This window comes from Pituophis catenifer, unplaced genomic scaffold (assembly GCF_029215685.1).
Source record: "Pituophis catenifer annectens isolate HBS135680 unplaced genomic scaffold, rPitCat1.0.hap2 SCAF_1, whole genome shotgun sequence".
In the NCBI taxonomy this organism is placed as follows: domain Eukaryota; kingdom Metazoa; phylum Chordata; class Lepidosauria; order Squamata; family Colubridae; genus Pituophis; species Pituophis catenifer.
The window spans coordinates 231,675,358-231,697,495 of record NW_027256881.1 but is presented as its reverse complement, the minus strand read 5'-3'; the positions used below and the strand labels follow the sequence as shown (position 1 = coordinate 231,697,495).

Below are 22,138 nucleotides of genomic sequence, written 5' to 3'. Positions count from 1 at the left end.
GCTGCTGACTTCTTCCTTTCCCTTAATGTTGCACTCCTGTCTGAAAAGTGACCTAGCAACAGGAGAGATTCTTTCCAACTCCTCCCTTTCCTTTTGTTGTTCATTTTATTGGCTATTTGGGTCTGAACTTCCACCTTTGGCCCTTCCAGGCCACAATTCTTCAGTCCATTAGCTATTAACTTGGCTTGCCAAGTAACAGGCCTGTTACTTACCCTGCATTGGGAGGGTAAGACATGAATGAGCCGGGCTGAAAGGAGAAGCAAAGGAGAGAAACATTTTTGGATATTTGCTCACTGTTCTAAAATAGGAACCATGTTAACATATGCAGTTCATAAGTTAATGAGTTGTTCATTGTTGATTCATCATTTATGTTGAGCTAAGGCTTAATGGAAGTGGAGAGAAAACAAGAATTCTCTGGGTGAAAAATAGCTGCATTTACATAACTGGCATTTCTGTGGACATTACCAACTTTCCTGGACTGGTAGTACAGTAGGATTAAAGAAATGAGCAAGACCTGAGGATCTGATCTTCAGACCAAATCAGAAACTCTGAATTATTTAATTTGAATTATTTAATTATTCAAATGTATATTTCCTCCTTCAGGCCTGCAGTCCCCTTTCCATGCTATTTAACATAATCAGCCTTGGTGTGATGTGATAGCTGCATTGCTGGTGACTGTATCATATGTGCAACTTTGCAGACTAGGGCTGCATTTTATATATATTTTCGATATTCATATATAATCCAGGAGACTCTAGAGGGTGTCTGTTTGTTTTACCCAAAGTCAAACATATTTTTTTAAAAAGACCAACATACAATAAAACAAAGAAAAATCCAGCACTAGAGAAAAAGTTGGATTTAGCAATAGTATAGTTGTTATCCTCCATGCCTTAGTTACTGTACATTTCACTTTGATTACTGCAAGATATTCCACATGGGATTATTTGTTATGTATGCACAAAGTTGCAAATGGTGGGAAATAGGGCATCTACTGTATACTGCTAACTGGTGTACGGGATCTTATGATGCCTGTATTAAAAGTTCCACACATTTTACCTATTCTTTTTCACATAAAAATTAAATTGTTAATTTTTTGAAGTCCTACGTGGTTGAGGGTCTGGCTGTCTGAGAAATCACCTCTCTCCTTACAAATCTGTCCAAATATTAAAATCTGCAGATCCATCTCCAGAAAATTCCTCCCATCCCTGATATTTCAATAGTTCATTGAACTTCAGTAGTTCATTGAACCTGCAAGGATTTTCTTATGCATTGCTTTCAAACATTCCTTAAAAAATTACATTCTCCTCCCTCCTTCCCATCAAGCAAGGTATATACCCATTGTCATCCTTTTATTGTTAATAATCTTAACTTGTATTATTTATTTGGTATTTGAGCTGTTGAATATTCAAGGCGAATTTAAATTGAATAAACAAACATTGACAGATAAAACCTAAGTAGTGTTCTAAATTGTGTCTGGTACAGTAAAGAACCCGGATAGTAAATACTCTATTGCACTGCATTGCCCAATACAAACATGGGCATCTGTAGCCAAATAGTGAATTGGAAAATGCAGCTTATGTCAAATGTTGGGATGCAAACATGACAGTAACATTTGCATCATCATGCATATGTAATTTTGACATCATTGCTGTTTGCTGTGAACCTTTTGAATAAAATGTGAGTGCCCACTCTGCCTAACCAAAGTTCAGCCTGTTAGAGCTAGATCTATTCCTCCAACTAAAGAAATTTTAATTGAGTGGCAGGTAGTGCTCTGGGATCCAGGAGACCTTTAGATCTGACCTGAGTAAGCTCATGGTTTATTGGATGGTGCAGACATGATACGATATCCATACATGGTGAAATGCAGCCTTACTGTAAATACTCACCCATTTTCTCAGCAGGCCTAGGTACACAAATGGAGACAGAGCCAATCAAGTGGCCAACTTCATTGTGTTGTTTCTGCCATGGGTAGATGGAGTAGTTTTTTAATTGATTTTTATTATATGGTAGATTTTTAAAAATATATAAGGTGTCCTCAGCCACCTGTGTATGGTTATATAAATTTGTTTAATAAATAATAAAAATCAATAGCTAACTAGAAATATGTTATGACTTTGTTGTATTAGTACCTTTCTATTTTCACTAGCTTTTCCAAGTGCAATTGAAATTGCTCATCTGTAGAAGCCTATTTAACTTGAAAGATCATCTACCCTCTATATTCCTGTATGATGGCATTCTCTAGTTGCTTCTGTCAAATGAGGTGTGGTGGATAGTTATTTAACTTTCCAGTGCTGGTGTGTCCTTCTCAAACAAGCTTGCACAATTGCTCTTCTCAAGTTGATTCAAAATCTTACCTTAGGACTTTGTTCTTTTCTTACATTCTAACTGTGACTCTACACAGCCATATATTCTATATCACAAAGAAAGCCCAGTCTCCAGAGGAGTGGTATAAATGTTCTAATACTTCCTCAAAATGCATTAGTGCAATAAAAATTATACTGTAATGTAATGTAATGTGAATGTTTTTAAAATGTTATCTAATTTTAGGTTTCAGTCAGTTTTGACCCTTGGCAGGTGCGTGGAAAAGTCCCTCCAGTTTTCTTGCCAAATTTTAGAAGTGGTTTGCCATTGCCTCTTTCCTAGGGCTAAGAAAGAAAGAAAGTCCTAGAAGGTCTTCTAGGACTATATATGTATGTTAAGAATTTGCAGAAGCATTTTCTGCACAATATATATGTCCGGAATATTAGGGGAGTTAAGCAAATCACACTATATCTTTGAGCAACTCTGAGGCACAGATCCATAAGGCTACTTTACTTCTGAATATTTGAGTATAGATGTGTCTATTTACACAAAATAGAACAGGGTGAGAATATCAGCTACACTATTCTGCTACTTTTAGTGGGCTAGACATTATGGGAAGTACTGTAAAATAAAATGTAAGATCCCGAAGAACATAATGTTCAGTAGTAATATCTCTGAGCCATACATTTAGAGCAGCGTTTTCTCAACTTTGACAACTTCAATTCCAAGAACTGGCTGGCTGGGGAATTCTGAGAGTTGATGTCCACCCATCTTAAAGTTGCCAAAGTTGAGAAACACTGCCTTAAGCTCCCAGAAAGAAGAGAAAACAGCTGATGGTACTGGATGAAGGTTTGGTATCGTGAAACAAACAAACAAACAAACAAAAAAAAAAGAGAGACAGGAACACACAAATACCTTTATTAGAAGAGATCCCATCTACAAATTACAGTGGAAAACTACAGCAGAAAAGTGTTGGAAGAAATTGGAGTAGGACAGCCTTTCTTATATAGGTATCCTCCAGAGAGTTTGAATTATTACTCCCCCCAGCCATTGGCCATGCTAACTGGGGATCACAGAAAGTAGTAATCCAACCTATCTGGAGGCAATCTGCTTACAAAAGGCAGGTATAAGAAAAAGCTGCTACCCTTCTACCCGCTTCTGTCACAAAAAATGAAAGGAGGCAGTCATGCACTCATAAATAAGACCAAGAATTCCAAACTATCCTTAATCTTCCATACCCTAATTAATAGTACCGAGCCTTCCCTCAGTAAGTGGCATCCCACCCTACCTTCATCCCCATGTAACAGCACAAGAGAATCCCAGGCAAGACGTGCATGGCTTTTAGGAAAACAACGGGTAAGACACAGGCAGAGAACACGAGTAATGACTTTACATACTTAATTATGTAACAATCACTGCTAACCTAAATTGTGTAGAGCTGCTGCTATTCGCCACCATGGTAGCGAGATCCCCATAGAACTTACAAGAAGTCTACCTAGCAAATTGCTCCACAAGTACAGCTAAGCTGGGAGGATCCATGGTGCCTGATGCAAGCAGTCCTGATATTAGTGTCTTCACCCAATTCAGCAAGGAAGGACTCACACCAGCCTCCAGTGCAAGTAACTGGCTTATATGAAATGGAAGAAGTGTTTATTAGACTTTGCGCTCCCTGTCCCAGTCTCAACACTTCAGACGAGATGCATTCTTCCAATAAACTCCTTAAAGCTTTTTAAGCATCACTGTCAATTTGGGGGAAGAAAAAGATTCAAATTTTAAAAGGTGAGTGAGTTAATATCTGCTGCAATACAGTGTACCAAGTGCTTCGTTTCCATCTCTGGCCTTTCCTGCCTTGTGTCCCATGATTCTGATGCACCAAAGCATTTCTTATCAAGGTGTTCACCCCCTGCATCTAAGCTATGTCCTTCTTTCCAACCTTAACTAGGAAACATAAAAGTTTTGAACCTTCCAAGCTCTAAGGAAGCCTGCCAAGGACACTGCTGCAATGCTAGAGGTTCCGGCCAGTCTTTGCAATTAGGAGACAAACGAAGGGGTCTGTCCCACCACGAGCTGCTGGAGCAACAGGGAAGTCCAAAGCGAGTTGACTGTTGAGCAAAATGGGTGCAAGCTGTGCGGTTGGCTGCCATGCAGGAAGTGGGCTGATGGCAATGTGGACAAAGTGAAGAGCTGATGGGGGCTGGTGAATAAGATAATGCCTTAACGACTCTGCCCCAGAGATACAGCGCTGTAACTAAAACCCCACTGATTCCTCTTTGCTGCTTTTCACCTTGAAAGGTTTGATTCTCCACTCTGGGCCACGAAGGACAATATGGTGGCTCTTGTTTGCAATCCATATTCTGGGCTGAAGAGGAAAGAGGCAGACATGAAACCAGAGCATCTCTGGTGCTGGTAACAGCCGTAGGACCAGACCTTTTCACATGGATAGTGTGATGCATCACTGTGGCTGAAGCAAATAAAGCAGCAACACCTGTCAGATACACCACACCAAGAATGCAGGCTAGCTGTAGAAGGGGGAAAAAAAGAAACCAGATTATGCACTGTTTTTAGTCTTAGAATTGGAGCAATCCACTGGATCAGAATATATTGTCCACAAAAAACTCCAATTACATATCCCACTCCCTTTCAAATGCAGAAGACTAGGAATTTGTAAACCGATAAAGGAAAAAACTTCCATTATCTAGCAAGGTCAAATCAGACAAATGCTGCTAGATATACTAGTTTCGGAGAATTTATTGCAGAGTTCACAAACGTCATGCTAAACCATAATGCGGTATATTTGGTTTGACTTTGAGGGTACGTGGATAGTCATTTGTGTCTTATTTAATAAATCTTGGTTGAACAAATCTTCATGTTTTGACCACTCTACTGTGAATTTTGTTGCTTTATAAGTGTTTAGCTTTTTTTTATCTGTCTGCATTAAGCCACCACTTTAAGGGGTTCTAAATTGAAAAATGGTGTAGAAAGTTAGTAAAATCACAGATGAAATAAGACAGAGGATTATCAAATTCTATCTACCAGTAGTAGAAATCAGGACTGGGATACCCGGCTTCTTTGGACCAGTCAGCACATGTGACATTTGAAAGAATATAATAGTTATTCAAAGAAAATACAAGGAAGTTTGCCCTTGCAGGGCGCAGACAGTCACAGAACTTTAATTAGCAGAAGGTTATTGGTCAGGTTGCTGTCTCTCTGACACTCCCATCCCCACCTCCACAATTAATATCAATTCACAGTTTCTCTTTGTTTTCTTTCCTTTGGGCAGTTAAGCAGCTAACAAAACTAGCATCCTATCATTTTTATCCCAAGTAGACATACGAGGGATCTCAGAATCAGGATCTCTCTCTCATTTTCATACTGTACCCTAAATAGCCTATTGACCTGTCCCTATTTTTACCTATCTCATTTACAATCCCTTGTTCTTCTTGTTACTCCCTTTTCTCACTTTAGGCAATTTGGTTCCTACCTTGGCTACCTGCTGGTAGAATTGACTGAAAGCCTGCTGCCACAAAGTTTGTTCCAGTAGAACACACAGATCAGTGTAGGTGAACCAGCCACGTCTAACACCCTGCTTCTCAGCCACACTGTAGGAACAAAAAAATCGCAGAGCCTTTACTCAAGAATATCCCCATTTCTGGTGTCATCAAATCTATACAAACAAACCACTTCCTTGTTGTATTACAGTGACAGAAATATCCATGCTGCTCTATTTGTCACTCCAGGAATTGATACACTGCTACTGTAGCACTGATAAGTTTAGCAACAGATCTAATCAATTTATGGCGACAGTAAGATAACACTCCTCACTTCTCTCTCTCTCTCTCTCACACACACACACACACATTCCAGTGAAACGTGAAGAATAAAAGGAGTCTTCTTTGGAGAGGATTTTTAAAGCTGACTAATTCACGTGGATAGTACTTCCAGTTTTAGAACAAAACACATTCTGTTTCCAAAATTCAGCAAAAATATACACTGTACATTCTGATACATTGTACAGTCACATGTGGGAAGACAGAAGACTGGCTGAACAATGGTTCATCAAGGCAGTCTAGCTATAGATACAGCAGAACATAAAGTCACTTTATGATCATATTCAGTCCATTTAGAATACAAAGTAATTGTTTTCCCAGCCCACTCAAAGAACTCCTTTTATGCCAGTTCTAGAAATGTGTTAGCATCTTGATCAAAAGCACCTACCATCCTTCCAGCCAGCTGAGCATTTCAAAAAACTCCTTGGGGTCTGTAAAAAGACTCCAGTCCTGTAGATAAGGAAAGAATGATTGAAACAGTGAGCTAGAATTGTTTTCTTATCTCCCTTTTTATATGAACAGTGCATGAAATATAAGAAGGGAAGGATTGAATAATGCTCCATGCTAACTACATTTAAATGTAAAAATGTTCCCCATATTCAGTTTGGGCAGTGCCTCCTAACAGCCATAGGTAGTGCTTTTATTTCTCACTTATTTATCTTCAACAAATTTTCCACTGCAGCTGGTGTGAGGTTCTACTCATGGAATGTTCTTCTATTTCAAGTGGAAGAGAAACTGCTTAAGTCTTGTGGACATCTGGATAAAACAATACTGTCTGCTTGACAATTAGTGTTATCTCTTTGGATTGTTGTTGTTGCAAGTGTTTGGGGTTCCATTCATTAATGAATCTATTGCTCTGAATTTACTTATGCATTACAGTACTAAATGAAATGTATATTATTTTGCATTTTAACAACATAAAACCCAACAAGAGCCGTGGTGGCACAGTGGTTAGAGTATAGTATTGCAGGCTACTTCTGCTGACAGCTGGCTGCCTGCATTTTGGCAGTTCAAATCTCACCTGGCTCAAGGTTGACTCAGCCTTCCATCCTTCTGAGATTGATAAAATGAGGACCCAGATTGTTGGGAGCAATATGCTGACTCTGTAAACTGCTTAGAGAGGGCTGTAAAGCACTGTGAAGCAGTATATAAATTTAAGTGCTAGTGCTATCTTTTATTCAATCTTCATTATAATTACATTTAAAACTCCTACAGCTTTGCCACTCTTAAAGTGCATACATCTTCTCATGTCCTTTTAGCCCACTAAATATGACTTCAGCAACAGAGTGGTCAATGCCTGGAATGTAATACCTGACTCTGTGGTTTCTTCCCTAAACCCCCAAAACTTTAACCTTAGACTGTCTACTGTTGACCTCACTCCATTACTAAGAGGTCTCTAAGGGGTGTGCATAAGCGCACCAACATGCCTACTGTCCCTGTTCTAATGTTCCTTTTTACTGGTATCCTTTTCATGTATTCAAATTATGTTTCTACTTTTATCTGTTATCTTATATATGCTTGACAAATAAAATAACAAACAAACAAACAAACAAACAAACAAACTTTGGTTGAAAATAACAAAGATTTGTGCATCTCCTTCACATAACGTATCTTTAAAAGTCTTACAATGGCCCGGAGGAAATTCATCTCCAACATGTTCATAGTCTGTACGTCCACCTTTCCTGCAGTGCCCCATTCATCATTGAATACCTCTTCCTCTTCTCCTTCATCATAAAGGTACTTGCTGGCAACCATCTGAAAGCAACAGGAGGAGAGGCTGTATTAAAACACTATCACTGTGGTTTGTTTTAGTATAGGAATGGGATAAAAAAACGGCAATTTCCCCTATTTCTAAACTTGGAAGAAAACTCCAGTCCTCAACTTCCAAATTCTCAGATACTTTGAGAAGTGAAAGTATAGATACCAGTGTGAAAAATTCAATGCCAAAGGTTAGGTGAGAGAGATCAATTCACAAAACTAAGTATCAGCAAGTATACAGATAAACTGTGATTGACCTGAAGCTAGAAAGATTATGGGGAAGGTGGCAGAGAGCCTATGACAGGACATCTGGAATGCATTATAAAATGAGAAAACATGGAAGTGGAACAATGATGGTTAAACAAGAGGGGAAAGAACAATGTTTAAAACTAGATACATAGCTCCAACTGATTTAAAGTGTATATATCAAGAGAAATGTTGTTCAATAGATATCACAATAATAAGTTCAGTAATGCTTAAAAATCATCCTATAGTACTTTAAAGTTCAATATTTTCCATCAATACACTAGTTCAGGATCCAATACAAGTTTTCAGACTTTTCAAAAACATCATATCTTTATCAACTGGGCCATCATATCTTCATGGTGAGAATGTTGTGAAATGATGGAGTCTGGAAGAATCAAGACAGCTTGTAGTACAGACAAAAGATCCTGAACATTTTCTTCAGATCATTACAGTTGTATACTTCTTGGAGAAAGACTCATTATAAAGTACATGTAAATCTATTTTCTAAGATGATTAAACGTGTGGATAGCTATATAAACAAACACGTGCTCTCTCACACACAAGCATTCTGCTTTGCCTGCTTCCATCCCAACCCAATTACTCACCATGGAAATCAAGAAAAGGTCAGAGGATGAGATCTGCTGTAGGTATTCAGGATTACGGTGCCGAAGTCGCTCGATGTAAACCAAGGCCAACATCATGGAGCAGGGAGAAATACAAGCCTCCCTAAAAGAAGCAGCATATTGAAAATCTCATCCCATAGAACTCAAATAAGAGACCTTCCTTGAGGCCGTTTTAGCTGCACAACCAAGCATTATTAAACTCGTGATATATTCTACAACATAGCTATTGTGTATTTACAAGCTCTATTCTTGAATGCTGACAGGGAGAAGTGGAAACCTTCCTGATTGGGATTTAAAAAAATGAGAAACACTATCCTGATCACATTTTGTTTACTGCTTTTCTATGACTGGCCACCGTGGGAACAGAAGGGTTCTTTATTCTGAACCAACATGCTTCCTCTTATGATTTAAACAAGTATCTGCAAGATGTTGCAGCAAATATAAAAAAAATAGTTTGCTCTTTTGGAGGTCCCAAGAGCAACACGAAAAATAGGATTCTTAGGATTTATAGCAGCATTTTTTCCATCATCTCTCAGTAAAAACCTGTTGTCAAGGTCAACTTTTTACCTTCTGATCTTGTTAACTTTTTTTTTTCAAGCAGAATTTTTTAGTAATTTTAATTATATTAATTCTTAATTATAAAATTATTCTTATTCTTAATTAATCCTTAATTATAATTATAAAATAATTATTCACAATTATAAGTAGCTATCGTACAACAGTGCCAGTTTGGTGTAGTGGTTAAGATGGTGGCATAGAAATCAGGAGACTCTGAGTTCTAGTCTCACTGTAGGCACAAACGCTGGCTGGGTGACTTTGGGCCTGTAATGCTCTCTCAGCCAAACTCACCTCACAGGGTTGGTTTTGTGGGGAAAATAGGAGGAGGAAGAAGTATACATATGTTTGTTGCCGTGAGTTACTTATCAAGTAATAAAGTTGGAATAAAAATCTAATAAATAAAATAAAAAATAAACCTTCCTTTCTAGCCATTCTTTTCCCACAACCAGAAAGTATCTTCATCCACAGCAGTATTTATTCAAAACAAATGTAAAAAGGTACAACAATAAATATGAATGCAGAGAAAAGATTGGTTCAAAAATGGAGGAGGAGAATTGGGTCATACCGGGAGACATGAGAAACGTATTTCTTTTGAAGTCTCCTAATTGGACTCGGAGCAGCTTTCTGAAGTAATTCAACAGCAATATCTAGAACATAAAAAATAGCTGGCATCAATGCAACGTAAAGAGATCCTTCTTCTTAAGCTGAGGAAATTCCTTGCTCAAATTTTTCTGTAACATAACATAACCTAACATCCATTTCTGGGACTGTTTTCTCTTTGTCTCTGTCTCTGTTTCTCTCTGTGTAGCCCTGCTCGATTAAAATAATTGTTCAAGATCGAGAAATCACAAATGCTGAGAACGAATACAAAACAGCCTGTCTCATGCTCAGAGTAGCAGTTTCTCACCTGGAAAGCAAGGGGAGGGGGTGTAATGGTTTGCAAAATTTCACACCCAAAATATTATAAAACAAATTTCCCCATCTGATTTCCCTATAATTAATCAGATTTGTACCAGGTCTGTTGTTAAAAGTTTAATAGTCGTCTGGCCTAAAAATATCCCAATCTCAGCAAATTCTCTTTAGCAAGATTTATTACAATAAAATCAATAATAACATCAAACAAAGATGTAGTTGTTTTGTTTCTGTTGAACATTTTACCTAATTTCAGTATAGCTCAGGAACCTTGGTTAGAAGCTGGAAAGCTCCTATTGGCTTAAATTAGGAATGTAAACAAAATTATAAATTTATTGTCAAGCTAAACATCAGGTTCTGCTTCAATAGATTCTGTCACAACAAAGATAAAGATCTAGTTTACTGAATATCATTTAGAAATACCGTAATTCATATAAGTTATAGCAAAGGCATATATTTGGGGAATTACATATGAGAATAAATGTGATTGTTATATGTTTAAATGAAATAATAGAGTAATATACTCTGTTGGGACAGACTAGACTTTGATTGTTCTTCTTTATCCTTTCATTCATTTAGTTCTTAGAAATGGGCAACTCATGATTAATTTCTAAATGGAGAAAAAAGGAGAGTGCTATTATTCTGTTCTTTGTTTCATCTCTCTTATATATACCCACTGCCCACACCTCACCCTATACTTTATTTAAAATGGAAATCTTATGGGAAAAACCACTGGTCTTTTTTCTTGAACACTTTCCCACTTTCTATCAAGTGCTTGGGCCTAGCTGTGAAGTATTGTATATTCACAACATAATTCAGAGTATTCTTATATACTCACTCCTTTCTCAGATGTTTAATTACTCCAGTAATGCTAAATGAATAAAGCAGGATGAAAATTCATGAACTCTTTTAAAGCCAAGGTAGAATTTGGCAGAATTGATTATATAGCCAACTCAGTATATACGCGAAGATAAGCCTTGGTCCAATTTTCAATAGCTTGTAATTTTCTCCATCATATCGTTTTTTCCTCTCTTAAACCCTCCCTAAGGCCAAATACAAAATTTCCAAATGAAACTCACCTGCAACTGGACTTGAGAGATTATCAAGGGCACTGTCTTTATCCCAGCCATAGTAAAGTCGCTTACGTACACGATCACTCAACTGCTGGTGCTTGGGAAGGAACTAAAAAAAGAAATCCATAACACTGTAGTATACAAACACACCATCTTTCTCCCCATGCCAATCACAGACAACTGAAGATTACATTTCAATACATAAACATGTCCTAAGTACCTATAGGAATATTTGAAGCAACTTTATCTTCTGACTTGTTCTTAAGAAAGATCTGACTAGATCTACATCACTTCACAGGGGAAAATAGGAGGAGGAAGGAGTATTAGATATTTTCCCCACCTTGAATTGTTTATAAAAATAATAGAAGGCGGGATAATAAATAAACAAACACTGAAGTATGTAAAATTATACCTTAAGGGTCTTTTCAAACCTCCAAGGGGCAATTTCCAAAACTTTCATATATCCCTTGCATCATGTGGTATCTCTAATCTAATTAATAATCCATTAAACCCAAACCATTATGCAAAGTTGCTTTTTTCCTTTATCCTTTTCCTATATATTCCTCAGCCTGGCTTACCTATTGCATTAAGTCATAGCTTTTTAACCCTTTATTAGGTCAACATTTATTATAGTACATTCATATGCTGTAGTTCTAGTGACTTTATTAACATACAGTTACTTAACATTAACAAATTTAACAGTGAAAACAGTATAATAAAAATTTTCTCCAAACCTGAATAAAACTTGCATTTTAACACCCCTCTGAAATTGTAACAAGAAAGAAGTCAGACTTAATTCCAGTTGCAAATTGTTCCAAAATAGGTCTTCCCACAGAAAAGACAGAATTAGTGGTTGATGTTAAAACATATCAGTGAGTGGCATGACCTACAAAAGTGCCCCGTTGAGGTGAACTTTACTACCGGGTGAACCGGTAGTAAAAAAAAGCTATCGGTTCCTCTGAATCGGTATTTCCGATGATCAGCTGTGCCGCGCGATTTAAAATCTCTAGAAAGCAGGAAATCCTGCTTTCTGGTGAATCTAAATCGCACAGCAGTTGTTCCCCCCTGGCTGTGCTACTTACCTTCCCAAGCTTCCTTTTTCTGCGTAAAGCACAGGTTTGGCGCGTACTGCATAAGCACATGCATGTGTTTTGCACGCAATGTGCATGCATGTGCAGCATGTGTTTTGCACACTTGGCATGCGTGCACACACAGCGTGCATTAGGGGCAGCGAACCAGTGGCAAACCGGTTCAGATTTCACCACTGCTGGGTATATATACTACACTACAATAATTGATAATTCAGAGATCACAGACCACAACAGTTGGCTTCATAGGTAAAGCTAAAATTAAACAAATCCCACTATTGTATAGCTGGCTGGTTGATTTGTTTATGAAATTTACCTACCACCACACAATGGTTTACAGCAGTAAAACACAAAATCACTATATAATAAAACCAAAATAAATAGCAACATAAGAATCATTACTTTTAGAATCTCATGAATTCTACTCAATTACAAATATCTTGGCCTTGACTTTTCTCTCAGCCTAATGCAACAGCAAAACTATTTGTGCATGCACACTTTCTAATTCTAATTAAATTATTTTTGTGGGTACTCTCTTTAGCCTTGGTTCTCAACTTGGCCTCTCGTTTTGAGGGAAGCTCTCTTTTCTCTGTTTTTCTAAAGTTTGGATCAAAGATCAAAAGATTTTTCCTCCAAAAAGAAAGGCTTAGGGAGAAGCATATTTCTAGTTTGAGATCAAGATGCGTATTCAAAATATTTGCAGTTAACATGACATGCAGCTGAAAAACTGGAGTACCTTGTGGCAGCAACAGGCTTGATAGGGCAACCTTCACAATACCTTCACATCCAATATAACTTAGAACTTCAGTGAATACTTTCTGACATACATTTTGGTCCTTTCAATGAGAATTAAACTTATACCTACTTCCATGTATATACTCCACTAGACAAGGTCAGACATCTGTTAATTCTGTAATTATACATTCTCCCTTTTTCTTAGTTTCACACACACACATCTTTTTTTCTCTTTCAGTGCACACTATCATTTCTTCCTCTTTAAATTTCAAGTTGCAATCCTCCCTATGCCATGTCATCACCCAATAAGTCCATAGATATTTACCAAGAATAACACTTTAGTCATATGTCTGCCTCAAGTATTCTCTGCTCATTGGTTGGTTTTGTGATATTTTGTGCACATGCCACAAATGCAGACAAAGCTACCATGCAAACCAGAATCTCTACCTCACTCTATTCTACTGTAGATTCTCTAGAAATACATAAGGTTGTAATATACTTGCTATTTATTGCACGGAGCAATTTAAAAAATGGGAAGATGGACATGTAAAAAGATTAAGGCTTTTTGGATAAAAATATGGTGGATTATTCAAAATATTTTGAAGAAAAAAATTAAATTTACACCACAGTTTTTTCTGTTGGGAATAGTTACGGATTGTACTGTAATAGAGACTAAGCTGGTTTTGAACTTAATAACAGCTGCCAGGTTACTGGTGGCACAGTACTGGAAGAAGGAAGATCCACCTACTATTGAGGAATGGACATTAAAAGTTGTGCATTTGGCGGAAATGGCAAAAATTTCATCATACCTTAAAGACCATTCAAATGAGAGATATATATCGGAATGGAGAAAATGGATTGATTACATACAGAAGAAGTATCCGAATAAGAAGATTCATATAGCTTATGAATGAAATAATATTAAGTAGTTTATGTTTGTTTTTTCTGAGTTATAAGGAGTTAAGGACCTAGGGAGAATATGAAATGTAATAATTTGTTAGCACATTTTAGTTCTTGGTTTGTGAATGCTATACCCTGTGCTCGTTCTGGGAAGTCTAGGGAGGGGGGTGGGGGGAGGGAGGGGAAGGGAGGGTGGGAAGGGGAGGGGGGGTTGAGGGGGGAAGGGTGGGGGGTGAAAATGTTTGTATTTTTCATAAAACTTTTCAATAAAAAAAAAAATGGGAAGAATTAGAGAAGCAACCATATATAAAAATACATGGCTTCCAACCAGTTTTTCTATTACTTTTGAAGGTACAGTAAATTACTGAGCCAGCCCTTTTCTACTCTCCTAGACTTTACCAATCTCCAACAATTCTTATCCAATGAGCATTAGAGTAAAGATTGCACTATCTGGGATCTTAAATTCCCAATGTTTTAGAAGATCTTCCAAAGCTTTGATATGGCCACAGGAGTCTCCCAAAAGTTATTAAATTATAATTTTTAGTGAGTGGAGAATAATCATAATAAATATTATTAATTTTAACCGAATCTAAATGTAAATTAAAGGGAAATCCGTGTTTGACTTAGTCATAACAAATATGACAAAAGCCCAAGAAAAAGTTTCTTCACTTCTTTTGCATGGAAGTCTGTATCTTAGGAGAACATTAATAAATGCAAACAAGCCAATAAGCCCTTTCAAGTGTGGGGAGCAGTCAGGTGCAAACAACCAGAACCCTCATGGATAGTCTCAAGGAGAAGCTTTATTATTAGTCACCTGTTAGAAGTATCTAGGCAGACTGACTGCATTCCCTTCGGAATAGTCAGATAAAGCTTCAGGGATTCTGGGGAGGTCAGACCTTTGTCACTTCCTGCAATGCAAGGTCTCTAAGCTCAGCCCTTTCTTAACAACGCCCTCCAGTTTTGTTTGATATTCCAACCACAGGTTTGTCCTTCCCTACTTGTCAATGCCTTTTTTTACTGGCAATGCAATGTCAATAGTGTTAAGAAAATGAAGCACAAAGAAACTGTCAGATGTAAATGCCTTATTCTCTAATGTGTAAATAATGTATATATGGAACATCAGGGGTTAACTTATTACTTGAGCTTTAATGTATTCATATTTTACCACTCCCATTCCTGGCTCCGCCCCTTGTATATAAAAGGAGCCATCCTCCCCATTTTCCTTGCTTCTATCTTGAATATTCAGCGAATATAGAATGCCTATTATGATTAAAGAGAATTATATTTAAACCTATAACTTCTATTATCTTTATTGAGTCTGATCCTGAAAATATTGCAACAAGCTGGTAGCAGAGGATGGTTAATTGACTCAATAAGTAATTAAAAATGTCCAAGAAAGATAGGCCCAACACCAGGGCCTACAGCAAAGAAATAGAAACTGATCAAGAGATGATCAACGAATCCACTAATGCGATTTCGAGAGAATCCGAAGAATACACCACTGAAGAAGAAGAACTGATGAGTGAAAATAACGACCAGGAAGAAATCGAGATAGAAAATAACGAACTCAGGTCAGAAATATTAAAAATACTAAAAAGCCAAAAGAATGATGAAAGCCTCATCGCGGACCTCCAGGAGATGCTGAGGAACAGCGGAGCAGCGAGAGAGAAAAACGTCATTAAAGAAAAACCCAAAGATCAAAAAACTGTGAGTGAAATGACTACTGAGAAAATAGTTGTAAAAAAGAAAAGATGTGACCCCGCGCGAAATTTTGAACGGCAGCCATCTTGGTTTCAACGAACTTCAAAAGAGAGTGAAGCAGAGCCAATCAAAACGCTCAGTTCAAAATTTCTGGCGCGAAAAACACTATCAGACGAAGAAAGTGAAAAAGAAGTCTCAAACTCTTCAGATGAACCAAAATCAGAAAGTGAAGACGATTTAACAAAGTCTCAAGTAAAGTCAGCAATGAAAACGCTTTTTGCTGCTTTTGGGCCAAGATTGAAAATCTCCAAGACATCGACGAAGAAGCAAGAAATCAAACCGACAACTCAAGACCTGCACGCTCCCATCCTGACTTCGAAAACGACGACACCCGAGCCCAGAGAGCCATGCCGATTCCGCCCTACACCGCAGACAGAATCGAGTGCCAGCACACACAAGAGAAAGAGAAGAACCGCCGCCATCACCAAAGCCCCAAAAACCGAGCCAGAGACCGACTCATCTGAAGAGGAGCGGATCGAGAGAGCTGAAATGGAGAGAACCTTCCACAACGGCGCCAAAGAAGAAATGAGCAACGCGCATGTGCAAAACTACGTAGACGGCTCCGAAAGACTTGAACTGGCCAGAGAACCGCGCAGACTCGTTACAAGCATCCCAATGCCGTTCTGTAATTTCCTGCACTTGAGAGACCACGGACTGCCTCAGGTTGTAAGTAATGGACAAAATAATGTGGGGAACTTACCCAGTGACTTCCCAAAACTTAGAGTTGATGGCATTAATTTACAAGAGTGGTACCAACAGCTTCAGGTTATTTTTATGAAAGAAAATTTACTATTCTTTATAACTAGTCCTCCAAGAAGACCTTGGACTTTAAAAATAGACTGTTTACATCATAGAGCATTTTTCATAATAATTTCTAGCGTGTCTCCTGCAATGTATCATAGCATCAAACCAAACCTAACTGTATCAGAAATAATTCAATGCATGTTTAATCTATTTCACAGCGATAGCGTAGCCACAACCACAAGAATGTCTAAGGATTTCTTTTCTTCTAGAGTGAAACCAGGGGTTTCTATAAGTGAACATTTGATAAATCTAAACAAAATAAGAGCTGAGCTGCAATTGAGGGGGGAAGTGATTTCAGATCAAACTATGAAAAGTGTTATTATCAATTCACTTGATCCATCATGGGATAGCTTTATGTCACACTTAGATACCATTAATTTGGGATATTTATCAATAGAAAGTCTATCTAACAAATTGATAGCAGAAGACAATTCAAGAAAAAATCGTTCCAGTAACCAAACAGAACACAAATCTTTTAGGAAAGTAGTCTTTCAAGATAAATATAATGAAGCCTTTAGATGCCACAATTGTGGATCCAGGGAACACAGTAGAAGAGACTGTCCCAAAGTCTCAAGGGAGAGACATAGGCCAGAATATAGGAGCAAATACAATTACAGACAATCTTCCACAGATAGACACAAATATAGAAGTCCACCAAACTACAGAGAAAGTAGAGGGGGTAGAGAAAATTCAAAAGAGAGAAAATCTGGGTCACTAAATGGGCTAAATAAACAAGACAGCACCAAAACACAACAAGATGAGAACAATAATTGGCTTATTGATTCTGGTGCAACAAATCACACCACTAATAACAAAAGTATATTATCTTCATTTACAGAAGATAAATTTGTGATAAAGGTAGCTAATCAAGAAAAGGTTCAAGTATTAGGCAGAGGAAATGTGACCTTGCCTGGTTTAGGGAAAATAGAGGGGGTATTATTAATCCCAGAAATACCTCACAACATACTAAGTGCTATAAAACTAAGCAGAGAATCTGACATCAATATAGTTTTCTCAAAGGGGAAAGCAACTATAGAAAAGAACAAAACAAATGTAGGCACTGTGATGATAAAAGGGGGTCTACCCTATCTGATAATCAAAGAAAGATGGTTACATAACATTGATTCAAATATGGAAGATTGTATTGAAGCAGATGATGAAAATGTCAGTAACAGTGACAATGATGAATGTAAATTAACTCATGATAACAAAAATACACACAATGAGAAGAAACCAAAAATAGGTAAACCAATTCATGATGAGTGTGCTCATATCTTACATAGGAAGTTAGGACATGCTAGCTTTCCTGTAGTACAAAAAATGACTGAACACGCAGAAGGTGTAAAAATAAAAAATTGTGAAAATTATTTAGAATGCTCAGTATGTAAATCCACCAAACTAAAAACCAGTCCTAGACCAAAAAAATCTAACAGATCAACTAACAATATTTTTGATTTGGTACATATGGACTTAGTTGGTCCATTAACTCCATCAATTACCTATAGAAAACGTTACTTCCTAACAATAGTGGATGATTACAGTCGCTATGGTTTTGTTTACACATTAAAGCACAAGGATGAAACTTTTCAGAAATTTAAGGAATTCTACAAACGCATAGAAACACAACATAATATCAGAATAAAACAAATTATGACAGATAGGGGATGTGAATTCATGTCTAAAGAATTCTCCCAATGGTTAAAGGATAGAGGGATGCTACATTTCACGTCCAATCCATTTTCTGCCTTTCAAAATGGGATTGCAGAGAGAAAGAACTCCACACTACAAACCATGATTAGATGCACATTAGAGGATGCTGGTTTAGGCAAACAATTTTGGTCAGAAGCCTTACATTATTCAAATTACACTCAAAATAGAACATGGTCCAGTATTGTGAATAAGACACCATATGAGGTGATGTACAATAGAAAACCTAAATTAGCACACATGCACATATTTGGAGTTACTGCAGACGTGCACATACCTAAACAATTGAGGAGAAAGGGAGAAAACGTATCCAGGAGATTAAGATTCATGGGATACGAAACTGGAACCAAAGGGTACAGATTCATCGATAATAATAACAAATTTATAGTATCCAGAACAGCTGTGTTTCATGAGCAGGCCAATTGGTCTAAGTTGCACCTTAATGAAATTTTTCCTAATAAAAGCAAAGATAATATATCTTGCGAGGAAGGAACAACAGAAAATCAAAATATTAACAAAAGTAAGAACAAAACCAAAACTTGGACAAATAGTCAGCATAAAATAAAGACAGACACATTAACAAAAAAGGAAGCCAGATATTTGCATGACAACCATAGCAAACCTGAAAGAAATATTAGAAATAATAGAAACCAAATACCAAATAAATACAAAGATTATATTATGCATATGGATGGAGAACAAATAACACCTAATACATATGAGGAAGTATTGAAACTTCCCCGTGAAGAAAGAGAAAAATGGGAACTAGCTATGGAAAAAGAAATGAAAAGTTTACAAGGATTAAATGTATTCACACCTGCGATCGCACCTAAGGATAAAACAATTATAGGTACCAGGTGGATTTATAAAATTAAGAATTTAGAAGGAGGTAATACCTTATACAAGGCCAGACTAGTTGCACAAGGTTATGCACAAAAATATCCAGAAGACTATACTGACACATATTCACCCACAGTGAGAACAGAGAGTGTCAAAACAGCTCTTGTAGTAGCATCTGCACTCAATCTAGACGTGTTTCAATATGACATACAGACTGCATACTTACATGCAAAATTAGATAAGGAAATATATGTAAGAGCACCACACAGTCAATACACTAATAAGAACGAAATTTGGTTACTAAATAAGAGTCTGTACGGATTGAAGCAATCTGGCAAAAGATGGTACGATTGTTTGGTAAAAGTACTAAAGACCATGGATTTCAACGCCACCACTGCTGATAACTGTTTCTTTGTAAAAAAGAGTAATGATCATATTGAATTTGTATTAATTTATGTGGATGATATTTTATATATTGGAAAGCATAAAGAGAGCAGGGAAATCTTTGTAAATAAGTTAAACGAACACTTCTCATTGAAATCACTAGGTAAAGTGAATAAATACCTTGGTGTACAAATTAACAAAACAAAAAGGGGATTCAAACTTACTCAAAAAGATAAAATCATTGAACTCCTAAACAAATGTAACTTAAATAATGCCAAAACATGTGACACACCTATGCAAACTGATTTTCTTAGAAACAATGATGAATCTTCCCCTGAGTTTAAAGACAACACATTTTACAGATCAGTTATAGGTTCACTCCTTTATATATCTAATTGGACTAGGCCAGATATTGCATTACCTCTCAATTTATTGTCAAGATATGTTAGCAAACCAACCTTGTATCATTGGGAAGCTGTCAAAAGAATTTTAAGATATCTGAAAAGTACATTAGATTTTTGTTTAATATTGGAACCCAATAATGACAAAGAACCAAAAATTACTTGTTATGCTGATGCAGATTGGGCTGGTGATACATCATGCAGAAAGAGTACCTCTGGTTATGTTTTTCTATTGAACGATTGTCCAGTTTACTGGTATACTGGTAAACAAGAACTGGTAGCCACCTCTACCACAGAAGCAGAATATGTTTGCTTGTCTAAAGCTGCAAATAACCTTGTATGGTTCAATGATTTGATCACAGATGTTTGGAAGAAACCTACTTTACCATTTATTATGCATGAAGATAATAAAGCGGCCATTGAAATTTCTAGATCCGATGCAATTGGACAAAGGTCCAGGCATATTGATATAAAATTTAAGCACGTGAGACAACTATCTCAAGACGGATTCATCAAAGCAATACATTGTGATACTTCTGAACAATTAGCTGACATATTAACAAAACCCTTACCTTCTAAACAACACAAATATTTAACTTCTAAATTATATGTATTGTATTGTCCTGAATCTGAATGTAACTGGTGTTGTATAACGAACCGGCATTTAGAGGGGGATTTGTCAGATGTAAATGCCTTATTCTCTAATGTGTAAATAATGTATATATGGAACATCAGGGGTTAACTTATTACTTGAGCTTTAATGTATTCATATTTTACCACTCCCATTCCTGGCTCCGCCCCTTGTATATAAAAGGAGCCATCCTCCCCATTTTCCTTGCTTCTATCTTGAATATTCAGCGAATATAGAATGCCTATTATGATTAAAGAGAATTATATTTAAACCTATAACTTCTATTATCTTTATTGAGTCTGATCCTGAAAATATTGCAACAGAAACAAGTTTCCATAGTGTGTTGTGCTGATTCATGAAAACACAAAACATTATTAAGGTAATTTCTGCACTTTTGATTTATAGCATCTTCTAGAGTAATCCAGACCATCAAAATTGCAATAAACAGACAGGCTTTATACATGCTGCAGAAATGACTAGATCTAGTTGATCCTATGAAGATGTGGAAGGTGCCATAGTGAAGAACTGGCAACGCCTCTGTCTCCATAACTCTTGTTTCTAAACCTTTTGGGAGTTTAGCCCTTGTTATACCTTTGTCGGATTATATAATTTATATTTTATTCTTTTGCTGTCTCGTTTTTTGTCATCAGGGTTTGCAGTCTTATTTCCCCAGAATAAGGAGGGAAGTAATCAGGCACATAAATTATAAGGAAAGTTACAACTCACATCTCAATGTGATTTTTTAAAGGAATGGATCGCTGATACAGAAATGATAGATATTTATTGCAGGAAGAAATGCAAGTGGGCTGAAAATAAATAGGGGGTTTGCTGGTAAGATCTCGGCGCGATCTGAAGCAGTTCAGTAAAGATTTTTGTCTCAGTTCTAACAATTAAAAACTGACACATCTTTCCGCCTGAATTAAAAGCAAGGGCGCGTCACAGATCTATTATCGATCAATAAACAAAGGCACCATCCTGGACAGGAAGACGACACGACCATTCAAAGCAAAAACAGCGTTACCAGCCAGGGGCGGGTTGGACAGGAGTGACGACGACGAAGACAACTCACCGTGAACTCCTGGAAGCCGCTCAGGGAGAAAGCGCCCTCCTCGTCCAGAAGAAGCTTGTCTAGATCCATCTCGATCGAGGGGAGCTAAAAAGGTGCCGGGCGAGGCTTCCGAGGCGACTCCTTGTTTCGAGCGGAGCGGCGATGGGTGTCTGTCACTGCAAGATCTGGTTGACCGCCGCCCCGTCTCTGGACCCCAGCTCCCCAGCGATCGGGCAGCTCCTTAGGTGAGCTGCGCCTCCGAAAAGAAGGAACCCAGGCCCGGCGCGGCTTCTCGCCTTCCTGTTCCTGGGGCGGGCGAGGAGGCGGTCTTTCTGCCGCCGCAGCCAGATATAAAAGGTTGGGCGCGCTGGTTGGAGGATGAGTTACGGAGCGACTGACGCTATAATTCCACCTTAGGTCCGAGTAAACCATGCAGGGAAGGACGAATTTTGCCTTTGGAAAGGGAAGCCAAGCGGTTTCTTTTAAAATCCTTGGCGCAGCGTAGAATTACCCCCAGATTCGGAGGCATGGATGATGGATG

The 22,138-nt window shown here is 37.5% G+C and overlaps 1 protein-coding gene across 1 annotated transcript; it reads right to left on the bottom strand.

The window, feature by feature from the left end:
* Positions 1 to 3,197: 3,197 nt before the first annotated feature.
* CNPPD1 (cyclin Pas1/PHO80 domain containing 1) lies at positions 3,198 to 21,864 on the bottom strand. Its single transcript, XM_070954856.1, has 8 exons — positions 21,619 to 21,864; positions 11,305 to 11,407; positions 9,879 to 9,960; positions 8,738 to 8,858; positions 7,755 to 7,883; positions 6,517 to 6,578; positions 5,783 to 5,900; positions 3,198 to 4,820 (listed from the first exon to the last, which is right to left on the bottom strand). The coding sequence occupies exons 1-8, from the start codon at positions 21,685 to 21,687 to the stop codon at positions 4,236 to 4,238; spliced, it is 1,269 nt and encodes a 422-aa protein (XP_070810957.1). The 5' UTR covers positions 21,688 to 21,864; the 3' UTR covers positions 3,198 to 4,235.
* Positions 21,865 to 22,138: the final 274 nt, after the last annotated feature.

What these genes read in the sequence shown, in the direction of transcription:
- CNPPD1 (XM_070954856.1), bottom strand. Translation starts at nt 21,687, where the DNA reads ATGGATCTAGACAAGCTTCTTCTGGACGAGGAGGGCGCTTTCTCCCTG. An exon ending in TACGTTTCTCATGTCTCCCG is followed by an intron (nt 8,859 to 9,878) that starts GTATGACCCAAT and finishes TGCTTCTTTTAG; the next exon opens with GGAGGCTTGTATTTCTCCCT. An exon ending in TCTACCAGCAGGTAGCCAAG is followed by an intron (nt 4,821 to 5,782) that starts GTAGGAACCAAA and finishes CCCCTTCTACAG; the next exon opens with CTAGCCTGCATTCTTGGTGT.